The sequence below is a fragment of the Rhamphochromis longiceps genome, linkage group LG16 (assembly GCF_057381845.1).
Source record: "Rhamphochromis longiceps isolate RC_006_pf linkage group LG16, R_longiceps_female_GT1.1, whole genome shotgun sequence".
Lineage (NCBI taxonomy): Eukaryota > Metazoa > Chordata > Actinopteri > Cichliformes > Cichlidae > Rhamphochromis > Rhamphochromis longiceps.
In genome coordinates, this window is record NC_140572.1 from 21,517,005 (window position 1) to 21,532,967 (window position 15,963).

The 15,963-nt window shown below is 39.1% G+C and overlaps 4 protein-coding genes across 4 annotated transcripts in view; 2 read left to right on the top strand and 2 right to left on the bottom strand.

Moving 5' to 3' along the window:
- Positions 1–2,136, top strand: part of gpm6bb (glycoprotein M6Bb) — a 29,103-nt gene extending 26,967 nt beyond the window's left edge. Inside the window, exon 7 of the mRNA XM_085384125.1 lies at positions 140–2,136. Within this exon, the coding sequence (XP_085240251.1) occupies positions 140–289 (150 nt within the window). The 3' untranslated portion in view covers positions 290–2,136. The remainder of the gene's footprint in view (positions 1–139) is intronic.
- ofd1 (OFD1 centriole and centriolar satellite protein) lies at positions 2,002–11,347 on the bottom strand. Its single transcript, XM_085384120.1, has 23 exons — positions 11,248–11,347; positions 10,970–11,085; positions 9,796–9,999; positions 9,649–9,717; positions 9,524–9,551; positions 9,338–9,433; positions 9,108–9,244; positions 8,836–9,009; positions 8,353–8,459; positions 8,131–8,250; positions 7,638–7,711; positions 7,462–7,553; positions 7,102–7,291; positions 6,243–6,373; positions 5,992–6,103; positions 4,884–5,594; positions 4,533–4,689; positions 4,341–4,432; positions 3,483–3,602; positions 3,135–3,289; positions 2,838–3,014; positions 2,673–2,743; positions 2,002–2,415 (listed from the first exon to the last, which is right to left on the bottom strand). The coding sequence occupies exons 2-23, from the start codon at positions 11,063–11,065 to the stop codon at positions 2,370–2,372; spliced, it is 3,159 nt and encodes a 1,052-aa protein (XP_085240246.1). The 5' UTR covers positions 11,066–11,085; positions 11,248–11,347; the 3' UTR covers positions 2,002–2,369.
- An 80-nt stretch (positions 11,348–11,427) lies between these two features.
- trappc2 (trafficking protein particle complex subunit 2) lies at positions 11,428–13,266 on the top strand. Its single transcript, XM_085384128.1, has 5 exons — positions 11,428–11,545; positions 11,772–11,908; positions 12,202–12,344; positions 12,849–12,936; positions 13,034–13,266. The coding sequence occupies exons 2-5, from the start codon at positions 11,816–11,818 to the stop codon at positions 13,130–13,132; spliced, it is 423 nt and encodes a 140-aa protein (XP_085240254.1). The 5' UTR covers positions 11,428–11,545; positions 11,772–11,815; the 3' UTR covers positions 13,133–13,266.
- Positions 13,267–13,313: 47 nt separating this feature from the next.
- Positions 13,314–15,839, bottom strand: rab9a (RAB9A, member RAS oncogene family). Its single transcript, XM_085384127.1, has 3 exons — positions 15,647–15,839; positions 15,194–15,314; positions 13,314–15,085 (listed from the first exon to the last, which is right to left on the bottom strand). Exon 3 carries the CDS (start codon positions 15,042–15,044, stop codon positions 14,436–14,438), a length of 609 nt encoding a protein of 202 aa, XP_085240253.1. The 5' UTR covers positions 15,045–15,085; positions 15,194–15,314; positions 15,647–15,839; the 3' UTR covers positions 13,314–14,435.
- Between the last annotated feature and the right edge of the window lie 124 nt (positions 15,840–15,963).

A 15,963-nucleotide genomic window follows, 5' to 3' on the forward strand; every position in this document is an offset into this window, starting at 1 on the left:
GTCCTTTTTTTGTTAAAAAAAAAAGCATAACTTTACGTTCGTGTATGTCCGTAATGTACGTACTGTAGCTCTGACTCCTGTAGCTTGCTTTGCATCTTTGACATGCTCACCGGCCATCCACCTCACCCTTCTCTTCCAGATCCACTTCCTCATGATTCTCTCAGCAAACTGGGCCTACCTTAAGGATGCCAGTCATATGCATGCCTACCAAGACATCAAAATGAAGGAAGAGCGGGAGCTGCAGGACATCACCTCACGCTCAAAGGAATGCCTCAATTCCTACACATAAGGATATTTCAAGCTTACAATCCACACGCACACATACTTACAATAACAGACACTGTGGCCAACCACTGTGGGCCCTCTGGACCAAGGCGACTCTCAGCTAAAATAACATGCCAACTGACACTGTGCAGTACTAACCAGGCTCCTAACAGACTAATGCATCAGTGTTGCTTTCTGCACTAATTGTTTCACAACTGCTCTGTGAAGTTTCATTCATGCTAATTTTTATTTTTCATTTTCTGTAGGGAAGAGTGATCTGAGTTCTGATGTTCGTGTGTTTTTATAACCTTTGTTGTATTTTTTGCTGGTGAAGCTTGTGACATTGCACTATTCCTACACAGCACACCAGTGTTTCACAGTCTTGCTCGATCCTTCTTTAGTTTTCAGCTAAGGAAGATGAAACATTTTGGTTTTTGTTCTGTTTTGCAGATGTATTATACAAATGAACAGCCTTACATCCAGAGTTGTGCATCACACCATACTGACCTTTTTAGGGAAAGTAAACCAGATTCTTTTATAAAATAGCTGGTAATACATGCACTATAAATCTATAATCCTTGATGATTATGAATTTACTTGCATTTCCATCTCAGTTGGTGATTGTCTGAATGTTGTTCATTAGTTATGGATTTTTCCTGTACAGCTACTTAAGTCATAGCCTACATTACCTCTACCTCAGGTGAGCACTAGAGCCTATGGACAAACAATTCCCATTGCAAGGTGTAAAATAAACCAATTCCAGTTGTAAAAAGATGTCTCAAAGATATAGTAGATAGGTTTGTGTAGCTACACCCCCACACATGCACAACAGTTCAACTGATTCACAGTACTATAGACTTTGGATAATGCTACAAGAAAAACTTACTCTGACCTGTACGTATTCATTTAGGCACATAGGAGGGAAAAAACAAAAACATCAGTAATTGCCAATGAAGAGTTGTGATGGCTAATAATATAGCAGTGATTATCTGCAACATGCACAATATGATCAAAAATGACTTGATTTAACGGAAATCCTATTGATAAGCATAACTATGTCACATGTGTTTGTTACAATTTGAAAACAGAACTGAAGAAGTTCAGTTAAATTTATTACAGGTCAAATTTTTTCATTTCTTACCTTTTTTCACAATTTTCTATAATTGTATATTAATGTGCAATTTTCACAATGTTAAAATAACAACTTGTAATCTTTATTAGCTGAGTTACAGGGATAATTCGAGATGTTACTTTGTTGTATAAAGACGACCACTTCTGTGGTGACCTGTGATGTACAGTTATGTACACTGACTTCAGTAGTTGGCAGTGTTTGCCCATTTCCTGTTTTTCTAACAGAATATAAAGCTATGTAGCACATTAGTTATAGATCTTTTTTTTAGGTTCTTTTAATCACTTGAGAAGTATACTTTATTGTTTTGTTGCCTGATAGTATGCCTGTATTTTCTATGTATGTCAAGGGCTTCCTCATGATTAACTGATACTTAACTTTCCAACTGTCAAGCAACAATTAGCCACAACAACAGTCCTTTAAACAGTTGTATAAAATTATAAATGGTAAATTCAGCCAAAGTATGAATGCCAGTGTTAAACAGTATCTGTTTGATACAGTGGTACAGACCCTACAGTGCTTTATGTAGGACTGGCAATAGGTGTGGTCGAGCGGATAGATGACAGATGTACATGAAGGTAATGTACGCCACATCTTGTCTTTGTATGTTGTGTTTCCTGTTAAATGAACCAAAAAAGTAAATACAAGGCTATCTATCAATCACCAGGAGGACAGTAATCAGTTAAAAGAAAACAAACAAAAACCATCCTGTCTGACTGGAAACCCCTTTATGAAACAACTTCACCAGCCTGTTGACTGTTTTTATGAAAATAAATAAAAATGTTTTTTTTAAAAACGTTCTTCCAATTGTGGTGCTTTTGTTCTTTGCATGATAGAATTGATTGGTATACAGATTTAAAAAATGCATTTATTTGAATTTCATACAAAAAAGAAAACATGTAGGACTGATAAGCAAATTCTTGAAATATCTGTTTTTATACACTTCAGATTATGATGCCACAAACTGATGGTCAGCTCACCAAAAATCATCATCTTCATCCTTGTGTGAATATGCTGCAATGCTGAGACAAAATTGAGTTTATTAGTGAAAGCCTCGAGGGACAGAGTTAAAAAAAAAAAAAAAAAGTAAAACAGTTTAAAATTAACAACATGAATCCAGAACAACAAAAAAAAAAAAAACCCTCAAGTATAAAGTACGACCATGATAAACCACAAAAGCAATTAAATGTTATTGAAAGAGGCTTATGTAAGTCCTGCACAGCTTTTGAATTAGAAAGCGGAAATAGTTTGTCTAGCCAAGTCAACGGTTTTAATTTACCTGTCTTCTTTATCCTCAGTCAAACTCTTGGCCTCTGGGCTTGCATATTCTGCCTCTTCTCTTTGAGAGCTCTGTAGAAAAAAACAATCCCAAAGAACTCCAGTCTGCATCGAGTCTCCTGTTTCATTTGTACAGAAGCCTCAGACAAACATGGATGCAACTTACCTGTGCATGTTGCTTCCCTCTTGCTTCCAAGACCATCTTCATGTATTTGTCCAGTGGATTTTCACTTTTAGACTCATTATATTTCTCTCCACTGATTTCTTCATCTACTCCTTTCTTAACCCCGGTTTCTTCTTCTTCTTCTTCTTCCTGTTTTGGATTTTCCACCTCTTGCAAAAGCTGATTAGAATGGGATGTTATCACATTAAACATTCATTTAAGGTCGCCTTTATGAGAAGTTTAGATAGTTTAGTTTATAAAAAGGATTTCTGCAGGAAGTGGGTCTAAGATAATCATTACCATCTCTTTCTCTAGTCGCTCAAGTTCTTGCAGCTCTCTCTCTCTGGCTTCTTCCTGCTCCCTTTGTCTTTTTTCTTCCCTTTCTTTCCGCTCTCTTTCCCACCTTTGTTCTTCATCTTCTTCCTTTTCAGATTCAACCAAACTTTGTGGGAGTTCTAGAAATAACATGAGTCATCCTTTGTCAATTTGATCCTTTGGGTTTAAAGAGCAGTTTACTGAAAATTGGCGGCAAAATGAGCCAACTGATTTTTACAGTTTGACTTATGATGTACAGTAAAAAAAAAGGCTTGTATTGTCATTGGAAGTCAAGAAAGATTATGAATCGTTGATGAGAGAACTAAGACTCACCCGTTTGGCCCTGTGAGTCTATTAGGTCTTTTGGGAGGTCTTGTGGGTGGGGGCCAGCAGGGGCCTCCTCGGAGAGAGGGACAGCAGTGTCCAGGAGAAGCTCTGGAATGTGGCCGGGCTCTGGAGGGAGACATGCACAAAGAGATCTTTTATGCCCCACCATAATGCAACAGGGCCAGAGGACCAGCACAGAATACATAATCAGCGGTCCTTCATCTTCACCATTGTGCAGGGCCACTGAAAGGCCAGTCACACACTCATTAAAAAACAGCCATCCAAAAATTCTAGGCCTCCATACTGGATACATTACACATTTTGTTACATTAGTGATTAAACACTATCAACATATAGTTAATCATTTTCTAGAAATATATTCTAGTGACAGATGGAGCAAACAGAAATTAATCACACAGCACACTTTTCAGCACTCGCATCATGCACAGCAGTCATGGAATTAAAATAAACAGCACATAAACTATGAGTGTTTATCCTGGGATACAGTGAAGATTTTCCAGTATAAGAGGAGAGCTATACTTCTACAATAGATCCCCAGGGAACTTGTCATCTCCACTGAATGTCTTGTAGCTAGTCAAACAGCATGAAGCACTACTATAAAAGAACTTTATGTTCTAACAGTTTAAAAGTTCCCCTTTGATCACAATTTATGGCCCAGAACCTCTTCCTCAACAGCAATGACGCGACCAGACTGCTGAAGCTCAAAGTCGGTTGTATGAGTCACGTACACTGCAAACATTGGCTTCAGAAATACATGACCACATTCTATTTGATTATGCTTTAAACAATAAGGGGAAAATACTAAACAAAAATCAACTAACAACAATGAACAACACTGAGTACCTGATAATCCTCCAGTGAGATCTTCAAGGCTTATCTTCTCAGGCTGTGGGGAAGACTCTGAGCTGGAGAAGACTTGCTGTAGCTTTGGTGGACTGAAGGACACAGTGGCAACATAGGCATTGGTATTCACTGTCTCATCATAAAATGTATGGGAAACACTGCACTGTCCTTGAAAGTGATGCCAGATGATACCTGGAATGGTCGCGTGCTGTGCTCCTGAGCTGAGGACTGCGAGGTGGACTGAGCTCGGAGGACAAGTCCTCTGAGGTCACCACCTCATTGTGGAGGGCAGGAGAGAGCTGCCTGTCAGACGACAGCTGTGGAAGCAGGACTGCAGACACGACTGGCCCTAACAGAAGGAAGGACTTAATATTAAAAAACACATCTGAGGTAGAAACGTGCTCAGAGACTGATGTGTAAAGATCTGGACAGACTGACCTGAATTTTCAAATAATTTCCATAGAAAATATACAGTTTACATGCATGTGTGCAGCATATAAGCACTGAGAACATAAATCATTATTCAGTTTTTTGACATATTACCTTCTGTAAGCTCTCTTTGAAGATTATTCTTGAAGGAAGATTGTGTTGTAGGGGATGGGTGCTTGGATAGAGCCAAGCTTTCATCTGGAGCGTTTCCATTTTTTAGGAACAAAGGCTCGGTCAGCGAATAGAGACTGTGGTCAACAAAACATGTGGCCTGTGGCTGGTTATGATCTTCTGAGAAGGTAACTCTTGATTGTGCAGATGGTAAAGTCTTTCTGGTGCCATTGGAGGGGGATTGGATAGACTGAGGAGACAGTGGTCTGTGTGAGATCTTTGGTTTGTGGACTAAGTGACTGTGTGAACGGAGAGGGTCGTGTTTTCTAAGAGGAGAGTCAGGGAAATGAGAAGGATGTGGTTGTTGTGGGGAAAGAGGTCTTGGGGGAAGCATGTGTGAGATGGTGGAGCGCACTGCCCTCTGCTGGTAGTTCCTGTAAGCTTCCTCTAAAGTCTCAGCCTCCCTCTGCAGCTCCTTGATCCGAGTCTTAGCTTCAGCTACCAACTCCAAATCAGAATCTGGTACATCACTCCAAGGCGATTTGCTTCCTCCCAGATTGCCATCTATTTCACAAACATCATAACCCACCCTGGCCCTCAGCAGAGTTCTGTCCACATAGATGTCAGGAGGAACCAGCTTGTCAGCGCCGAGCTCTAGTACAGAGCGATCAACAAGAGATGGTTTGGGATTACGCAGCACTTCATTTTCAAGAGCTGCCGGGATCACATGAGTCGCACAAAAGGAAGAGAAAGGGGAAAGGCAAACACGATGAATGTTGAGTACTACTACAGAATACAATCCACCATGAAAAATCAGAAAACCCCCCCAAAGCTAATTAGAAATAATTACATGGGGCTACACCAGAAATAGGCAGTTAAGACTAGAGTGTTGATTTCTTTCTTGCTTTTACTCAGTTTTCTATAAAGACCATCAAAAATACAAATAAAAGGATGAATCAATATGTGCAATGTGTAACTGTGTACAGAACTGTATGAGCTAGAAAAGAAAGCAAGCCTGCTTATGAAAAGCAAAAATAAAGTCAACTGTACTTAAAGCAAAATCATCTGATGTGATTAGCCACATTAACAGGGATGCCACATCAAAGTGTACCTTGCTGAGTTTGGTGAAGCTGCATTTTAATGTCCTCAACATGGTTAGCCATCCACTGGGATTTCTCTTTACACTCTATCAGCTGAGCTTTGAACTGGGCACATTGCTCCATCTGCAGAAAAAAATGGACACAAAAGTGAACGACATGTATATTTTTTGATAACCAGAGATTTGAGGGCATACTGCGAACACAAATTCTTCAAGGTGAAGAAAAATTGTTTCCCACAGCAAGGAGCTGTGATGTAGCTGACCTCACTCTGGAGCTGTGCCTGCAGCACCTGTTTCTGGTTGTCAAATTCTTCCGCATCCAATCTGCGAGCACTCTGTAGCCTCTGAAGCTCCAACTGCAAGGATAGTTGCTCTTTGGATGGTTTGCCCAAATCTGAGACAGGATATATACGACTTAAAACATAACATAAAAGTACAGCTCATTTCCCCCAATGCATTTGTCTTCAGTGGGAAAACTGTCAGATGAAAAAGCATCTGGTTTTGTATGGAGCAGTTCTTGACCAGCATGACATTACAGCACATGGGGCCCATTATCATGTCACTGCCTTTTGTTAGCATTGAGGAGAGAGGCCCACTGCTCCTTTGCCCCATCTTTAGACAAGATGAATACTGTAAGCCTCAGAGAGAGGTAAGATTTTCTTTGCCATGGGTAAAAGGACCTCTGTCTCTGGTCCCATTCACTCATCCCCCTTTCCTCATTGGCTGTCTGCAAAGCTACAAACAAGACACAGAGGCCCTACTTTGGCAGGCGAGACACATTCAAGAAGACTCAGCTCAGCCAGAGGCAGTGGGATAAGACTACCAAAAATGCTTCACAGTACACTGCACCTTACACAGTTCACAATGAGCCTATACTCATGTACTCTGAATGCAACACAGGAACTTCAAGAACCTCGCTTATGGCAAAGACTGCAAATATTCAGACTTACCAAAACTAGGATTGCATTTTAGACACAATAAATCTGGTTATATAGTCCCAGGCTATAAGATAATCAGATGTGCATTATTATAAACAGAGTATGCCTGATTGTGTTTTTCATGTTTTTAACTGAATAGGGACACTCTCCTGGTAGACACTCGAGAGCAACCACCACTCTCTACCTGCATGAAGAAGCCGTTTCTCCTCTTGGGCCTCCTCCAGCTGTTTCTTTAGCAGCTGCAGCTGCCCCTGCAGCTCTGCTTTCTCTTTTGTTAAGCGGGGGTAGTCACTCATGCTCTCCATTCTTTCCCTTAACAGCTCCTTCTGTTGAGTCAGCAGAGAAATCTGCTGCTGTGCTGTGTCTAACTCGATCTGGAAAAACAATCCCGCGAGGGATATTAAAAGCATGGGAACCGAATCGCACTGGATGGCATGCATTTATCACAGAATTAAACTGAATGCTAATATAATTATTTATCATTTTGCCTCACGTCCACTGAAAAGGGTGAAGTTAACAAGGATGGATGGATTTGGGTCTTTACCTGCAGCCGCTTCAGCTCTGAGCACGTTTTACTGTGGTCCTCCAATTTGGCATTAATTGCAGCTGACTCCTTTTGGATACGGACAGTTTCCACTGAAAAATACAAAGATGTGAAAGCAGACAAAGCACAGGCAACAGAAAATTGGTCATAAATCCTTCACTGACTGACATACTTGCCTTTGTTTCTGTTCTCACTTTCTGTGAGCTTTTCTGTTCTCTTGATGTAGTCCTCCTTTAGTTCAAGCTGATACCTGATTTAAAGACAAGATGAGACATTTAAAAGCAGGACTAAAACTAAACAGTACAAGACAATGTGACTTGTTGTTCTTTCTACATTACACAAAGCAAATACTCGACCTAGTGATCAACTACAGATTTGCAAAAGCAATGTTGTCCTCTGTCAAATACATGGTAAAGTCCTCTTGTGTATGTTACTCTATTAATTGCTGTTGCTGCTGATAGCTCTATTCTTTTGATAAAAAGAAAATCACTTAAGTTAAATAAAGGTTGGGACATTAATTAACTCAGTGTCATTGAGATATATTTACTGCTTTATTTAGCAGGAAAATATTTGAAATTCACCAACAGGATTACTGTATTGATTTTTATGTCACAGATAATGATGATAATGTATACTGTATAGTATACACACAGTACTGACAGCAAGTACCTGGAAAGTTCATTCTTCAGCTTCTGGTCATACGTGTCCTCCATGGTTTTCACAGCCAGTTCTCTCCTCCTCAGCAGCTCTTCAGCTGTCTTGATCTTCTCCTCATGGATTTGACAAGTCCTATTACCATAAAAAGACAACAGCAATAACTATGAACCTGTGACCACAATGGAAGAGTGCAGCATCATTTCACTCAGATAAATAGTCATAAAAAATTCTTACTTTTCGAAGGCTTCTCTTCTCATCCTCAGCTCATTTTCTCTGCTACGTAGTGTTTCAATTTCCTTCAGCACTGACTGTCTCTCAATGTATAAGTTCTTTTCTTCAATCTATAGAGAAGCGAAGTGGAAATAAGAGATAATTAGTCTATCTTAAATTTAAGGAGAAATAATTTGAATGTAAACTGTAATGCTCAGAACCACCCATAATCAAATTGCAGTGGGATAGAGAAGCCTGATGCCAAATCATACATACAGCTCAGGAAATGAGCAGCAAGGTTTGAGGACTGAGAACAATTTAAAAAGATCAAGTGATAGCCAGTAAAAGAAAGTTAGGTAAGAAGGCCAGAATCCTCAAACTGACACCAGAACTTTAAGGTGATATTATTAGTAAAATATTCATCTGGGTGTCAGACCTTTGAAATCTTACATTACATGTTCAAGGTTTATATGAGAAAAAGAGCACCTCATTGTAGCAGCCATTTACCTCTTGCTGTTTTTGCAACCGATCAATAGCATTTTTCTCTCGCTCCATCAGGGCCTTTGTCTTCATTTCATAAGTCCTCTCCAGCTCCTGCTTCAGCCTTTCAAATTCTTTATGAAATTTGGATTTTTCTTCCATCCTCACCTTGGCAATTTCAACTTCTTTAAAATGTTCTATCTACAAAAGAAGATGAAGAAAAAAAGACAACATTGAGGCGACCCAACCTGGAGGAAAACTATGTGACCAAATAAACCATGTTTGTTACGAGTGTGTACCTTTAAGTTCATTTCTGTTTCCATCTGCACTTCAATGTCTTTTCTATACGCAGACAGTTTTGACTGTAATGGAAACACTTTGTCCTCATTGTACCCCAAACCCTCGTATTCCCGATCTATTGTTTTCATCTTCTCTACTGTGAATGGAAAGACAGGGAGAACACATTAAAACTCTTTGTTGGAGGGCATGAATATAAAAAGGCCAGTCACCGTCAGACATCAGTTCATACCAAGAGACTCTCCATAACTTGTCTGAGTGTCAGCATCGTGGCACAGGTTCCGAGTATAATGATCTGTTAGCTGTGTTAGAAGGCTGATCAGGAACCCTGGTAAATAAAGACATAATAAATCACTGGAGAGACTCTCGAACAAAAGCAGTTTTATTAGAAGTAGAAGGAACAGGACACTGTACATACCCCTATCATGGTTTTCTTTATTTGAAGACTGTAAGAAAATAATAATGGCGCTTTTATTAGTAATTACACTATGTCTTAATACTTATATCAAAAAGATGTTCGAGGTTCAAAATAATTATAAATACCAATGACTTGTAAAGGTTTGATTCAGGGCGTATTTTAAGAAGCTGAAGAAGGTCTTCTTTTGTAAAAACCTGTAAAAGTAGATCAGAGACCTTCATCTCCATCTTCTTGACACCTCAAGCTACATGTACATAAAAAGTCATACACACCTTGTCTTTAGATAATCCGCTTTCAGGATAGAACACAGAAAGTGTGTACTCATACCCAGAGTTCTGGAGATGATCTGCCACTATGCTGTTACAGGCTGAAACTAAAATGGGTTCATGTTTCACATGTGCTGGCCTGGGAACTGGTTCTTGGCCTGCCAAAGCTGGGTACTTTAACTCCTGGATGAGCTGATTTCGCAGCTGTGCCTAAATAAGATCCGAATAGTCAAAGAGAAGGATGAAGACCAAACACTGAACATTGCTACAGTGCTGTGAAAAAGTATTTGGCCCCTTTGATTAACTGTAATTTAACACCTTTTTTTGTAAAGTCGAGCTCAATTTCACTATCCACACCCTGGCTGATTACTGGCAGACCTGTTGAATCAAGTAATCACTCAAACAGAAGCTGTCTCACAAAGTGAAGTAAGCTAAAAGATCCCAAAAAGCAACACATCATGCAACACGCTATCAGTGTGGAAAGAGTTACATCACCACTACTAAAGCCAGTCTCACTATCCAATTGTTAGAGCTATAAAAAGTGGTGACCTTTCTGAAGAATGCCCTGCCTACCAGAATTACTCTAAAAGCAAAATGACAACTCATTCAAGATGTCACTGAGTTCCAAGGAGAAAACCACTGAGCAAAAGGCTCAGCTCACATTTGCCAAAAAAACGTATTGATGATCCTCAAGACTTTTGGAGAAAGCGGAATAATGAGACGAAAGTTTCACTTTTTGGAAGGTTTGAGTCCCATTACATCTGGCTTAAAACTAACACAGCATTTCATAAAAAGAACATCATACCAACAGACATGGTGGTGGTAGTGTAATGGTCTATGATCTAGAAAGTCCTGAAGGAAAATGTCTGGCCATCAGTTTATGCCCTGAAGTTCAAGCACACCTGGGTTATGCAGCAGGACGATGATGAGAAACCTGCCAGGAAGTCCACCTCTGGATGCCTCAAAATAATGCCAGATGAATGTTAAATTCTAATTGCTTTGACATAACCGTAAACAGTCCATAAATGCTTAAAAACCTTTCAATGTGGATGAATTTAACAATTGTGCAAATAAGAGTGCACTATAAGTCCTCCATGGTGATGTGAAAGAAATCGAGAAAGGCAAATACTTTTTCACAGCAATGTATAATAATAACAGCACCGTTATTAACATTGCTTACCTTGAGTGTATCAAGAACTCCTTTACTTTTAAAAGTCTGATAGAGTCTTTTCCTCAGCTCGTCAGGGGATAACGCATCTTCCTTAGAGGAGGACATAGCTGGGATCTTTGCGAGACCTGACATAAAACAAACAGAAGCAGACAATTGGACGACGAGTGTGAGAATAAAAACCTTCGCTTTCAAAAACTTTCCCAAGTATTATTGGTTGTTATCAAAATTGTATTCCTCTATCTTCGCAACATGTGCACCATGTGTATCTTAAGAAGAAGAATACTCACCTGCCTGACGACCACAAACCTTCGCGTCTCTTTTCTTGTTCTTGAAACATTTAAATCCACCGTCAACGGAAAAGCTTGGTTCCGTGCATGCGCATAATTATGACGTCACGTCGAAAAACCAAAAATGTATTTATTATAATTTAATTATATGCATTCAGTGTTTCATATAGCATTGTTTCTAAAAGTGCGTTAGAAAATAATTATCATTTAAAAGATTTAGTACAAAAAAGTTTCGCTACTTTATTATGTCATCATTTTGCGACTGCTGTTCTTGCGATCCAGGAAACGCAACTAACAGGTAAACAAACACCGGTTTTATTCCTTTAAAAACAGATATATGACATACCTTTCTATTGTTTCTATTCATATAATGCTTATCTTGGTCTTACAATAGTCATGTAGTTTCTTTAAGCATCCGTGGAGCTCCGCGGTTAGTGCTAACTTGCTATCCAGAGGGTTTACAGTCATTTTAGGTTACGCTGTCACTATTTTCTACTTATAAGTTTGCTTATTTCGTTGTGGAGGGATTAATTTCAGATCAGTTTATCTTTGCTGAGAGGAGAAGACGATGTCTGGAAGCTTTTACTTTGTCATGGTTGGTCATCATGACAATCCTGTGTTTGAGATGGAGTTCCTGCCAGCTGGGAAGCCCGAATCAAAGGTAACCTCGCTTAATTTAATCACTCAATTACTGAGCTACAGCGCAGTATTTGTCTCTATTTGTGTATTTGACACACTTACACATTTCAAATAATCAAACAGGTTTCAATGTTAGACAAAGCTAATCTGAGTAAATTCAAAATGCAGTTTTAAACGATTAATTTGTTTATTAAAGGGAAAAAAGAAAGTTAATCAAACCCACCTGGCCCTATGTGGAAAAAAATAATTGCCCCCCTCTTAATTAAATCATGAAACAACTGTTCTTACTTACATTTACTTACATCATACTTACAGGATGATCATCGTCACCTAAACCAGTTCATTGCACATGCAGCCCTGGATTTGGTGGATGAAAATATGTGGCTGTCCAACAATATGTACTTGAAAACTGTGGACAAATTCAACGAGTGGTTTGTTTCTGCATTTGTCACTGCAGGACATATCCTTTTGTTCTGTTTCATGTGATAATTATTTCCTGATGCTGTGTCAGTTGCCCGATGAAAACACATTTTTTCTTTGCTCAGCATTAATTAAGATATTACTGTTTTTAGACTGATAGCAAGCGAGCAAGCAATTTATTTATATAGCACCTTCAGACAACTCCCAGCTGAAAACAAAGGGCTGTACACTTATGAAAGGGGTAAGTTTGTTAAATAATCTCATTTCAGTGGTGTAGTTTATACACAGTATTTGTAATCGAAACAGCAAGTTGAATAACCAAAATCAAGCACAAGTTTTGAATCTTCTATTAATCTACATCTTAAAAAACATGTTAATTCATTTAAATCATTGGGATTTAAAGCTATGATCTAACATGTAATATAAATATGGAAATCAGGGCCACCAGTGTGATTATTTTGGGACTTAATGAGTTTGTTATCATTGTTTCCGGGCAGATTCAGTGTATGGGCATGTCTTCCTTTTCTTTAACTATTTGGAACACATATAAGATTCATCATGCTGCACGACATGCGACAAGAAGATGGAATCAAAAACTTTTTTAACGACGTCTATGATTTATACATCAAGGTAAGTCGTTATCCAGGTGATAAGAGTATCTTAGCATGATGTGACATTTGGTATATTTTGCTTTTAGCATTTAATCTTATCCTGCTCTGTCTTTCAGTTTGCAATGAATCCATTCTATGAAATCAACGCGCCCATCCGCTCAACTGCTTTTGAGAGGAAAGTCCAGTTCCTTGGGAAGAAGCATCTCCTGAGTTAATCACTTCACACAAAAATTTCAATAGTGTCTTTATGTTGTATATAGTTAATACAGTTGTTTCTGTTCTTCTTTAAAAATCTTCAATGTGTTCAGAACAAAAGTGGATTTGTATAAACAGTGTTTTGCATTGTGCGTGTTTGTTTTGTTTTTTTAATAGAGTGGATGTGGCTGCTTTGTGTAACATTATGGCTTCAAATTTCATGTGCACTGCAAAAATATCCAGAAAGAAAATATCTGTAAGTTACTGCAGAGCATAGTCCAATACGTTCACAGGAAATATTAAACTGATTTATCAGCTAGATTCCAGTCTACAAAACATGCATAACAGGCAATTTTCAGGGGGTTTATTCATCACTTGGCATGCCAGTAGTACAACTTTGAAAGAAAAAAAAAAAGACACTTAAACATATGGTTCACAGTTTTAAATAACTATGGGGAGACTTTCAACTTGAAAATATATTTAAAAAATAAGTGCATTCATTAGCTAAATAATCCCATCAATGAAAAAAAATGTCACTACTCCATTATTTATTCTGCTTATAGTTAGATTCATGTTTTTTTCCAATGATAAAAAGAGCTTACAAAATACAAAAGTTTCCAGAAACAGAAATATTCCAAATGCCATGCATGTTAAATCTGTTTTAATATTTCAGGGAATTAATTCATCCCTCATTGCTTTCAACACACAGCCATAATCTATCCACAATGCAGAATGTGCACAAACAAGACCTAAATGTGCATTAATAACAAGCTTCCATTTGTTAGTCACACAAAGAATTTCCTTAGCTACCTCATAATTTTCAGAAATAAGTTTATTGGTAGATATATGTTATTTCAATTCTGCAGTTATTTCATTACTATCATGTCACCATTCTGCATTTCAATATTAGGGAGTGGAGTGTAGAGGCCCTACAGTAATTGCACTCTCCAGGTTGCACATATCTAAACAAATAAAAAAAAAATGGAATCATTTAACCTTTTGAAAAATACTCTAATTTATAACTATAAGTTGTCTTGGGTCAACACAAAATGTTTTGTTTTTTTTCCCGTAAGCCTGACTTAATGGCCTTTGGCAGTGTTGAGTCAAGTGCTTTTAATTGTATTTGTAATGCCACTAGCATTAATTTAGTGTTTTTTCATTGTTTTTCTCCCCCAAACAAATCCAACACTTTGCATTATCAAACCATCAACAGTATAACAGTAGCGTAATTTGTTTAAATAAGATGTTACTACAGAACTGTACACCTACATCCTCATTTAATGGGCCTAATAGTGAATTCATGTTGGTGATAACTCCTGGGTGTTACGAACAGCAAGTGGCAGTGGAGCGAGGCTTTCTGTGAAGCTTGACTGTGTCTGTAGGGATGAGGTGGTCCGTTCTTTCATCCACTGCCAACACTCTACGCACTGCCTCCTCAAAGGCCACTGCTACATTGATGGCATCCTTGGCACTGGTCTCATAATAGGGGTAGTCACCATTCTCCTTGCACCACTGCTGCGCCTCCTCGGTAGACACCTGCCTCTCCGTCACATCCACTTTGTTGCCCAGTACTACGAACGGGAACTTCTCCGGCTCCTTGACATCCGCATAGTAGATGAACTCCTTCTTCCAGTTGCCCAAGTTCAGAAAACTCTGGTTATCATCAACACTGAAGGTGAGCAGACAGCAATCAGAGCCACGATAGAAAGGAGTCCTCAGGCTGCGGAAGCGCTCCTGGCCAGCTGTGTCCCAGATCTGGAGGGTAACCTGGTGGCCATCTACCTCCAGGTCCTTGTTGAGGAACTCAACCCCGATGGTGTGGAAAAGGTGTGCATCAAACTTGTTGGTCACGTAGCGATTCATGATGGAACTCTTTCCTACACCACCGTCACCGAGCAGAATGACTTTCAACAAGGATGTCTTTGTTGTCATGGCTATTTACTCCCAAATCCACCACTTTTGAAATAGTTTACCTAGTAGAAAGAGTGTGTGATGGATACTGTTAGTATTTGTACACCATTACACACAAAAAAAAAGTTGCAGCAAGAAGAAGTGTGGTATTGAAAACATATTGTTCTCACCCTAGGTTGATTTTGAGCTCATCCACTGGTCTGGATCATGTGCTGTTAAATCCCAGTCCCTGGTCACATGCTCATTTCTTTAATGTTGAAGAGTCAGGCCATTCAGGTAGCGTTCAGCTAGCTGTAATACAGAGATAAGAGCTCAGTTTTTCTGTTGGCCCGGGACAGCAGGTACACTGCAATAACGTATTATCTGCCACCAAACATGCGATAACGTTACATTAAGATGCAAACAAGGTATTAAAGTTTAGCTTGTAGTTACATGGTACACAATACGAAACATATTTTTAACGTGCTGTAACATAACAGAGTCACCAAGTTGGTACTACCGGCCAGTTAGCTGAGCTGGCTATCGTGAAGAAGGAAAACAAGATAACAGCTGGAGTTAGGTTAATGTAGGGTACCAGATCAGCTAGCCTGGTTTTCATGCAGATAAGAGTGTAAGTCACGTACCTCACAGTTAGATCCAGGCAGCTGTTGAATAAAAATAATAAGCCACCAGATAACTTAAATGATCTTAATACATCTGTTTGGCAGCTCCTTCCCTTGGCGTGTCTGGAGGTAACGTCAGGGCTCTCCGTTTCCTGGTAAAGTCTGGCGCTAACGTAGCTAGCTGCTAACAAGCTGGTAACGTCGGGTCATGTGATCTGGTCAGGACGAAACAACCAACGAGCGCCGAGATACGCTCTCAGGCCACCACTACTTATACAACATGTACATTAATATTTTATCACAGCGTACACATGACTCTTAATGTTCAAAATATCACA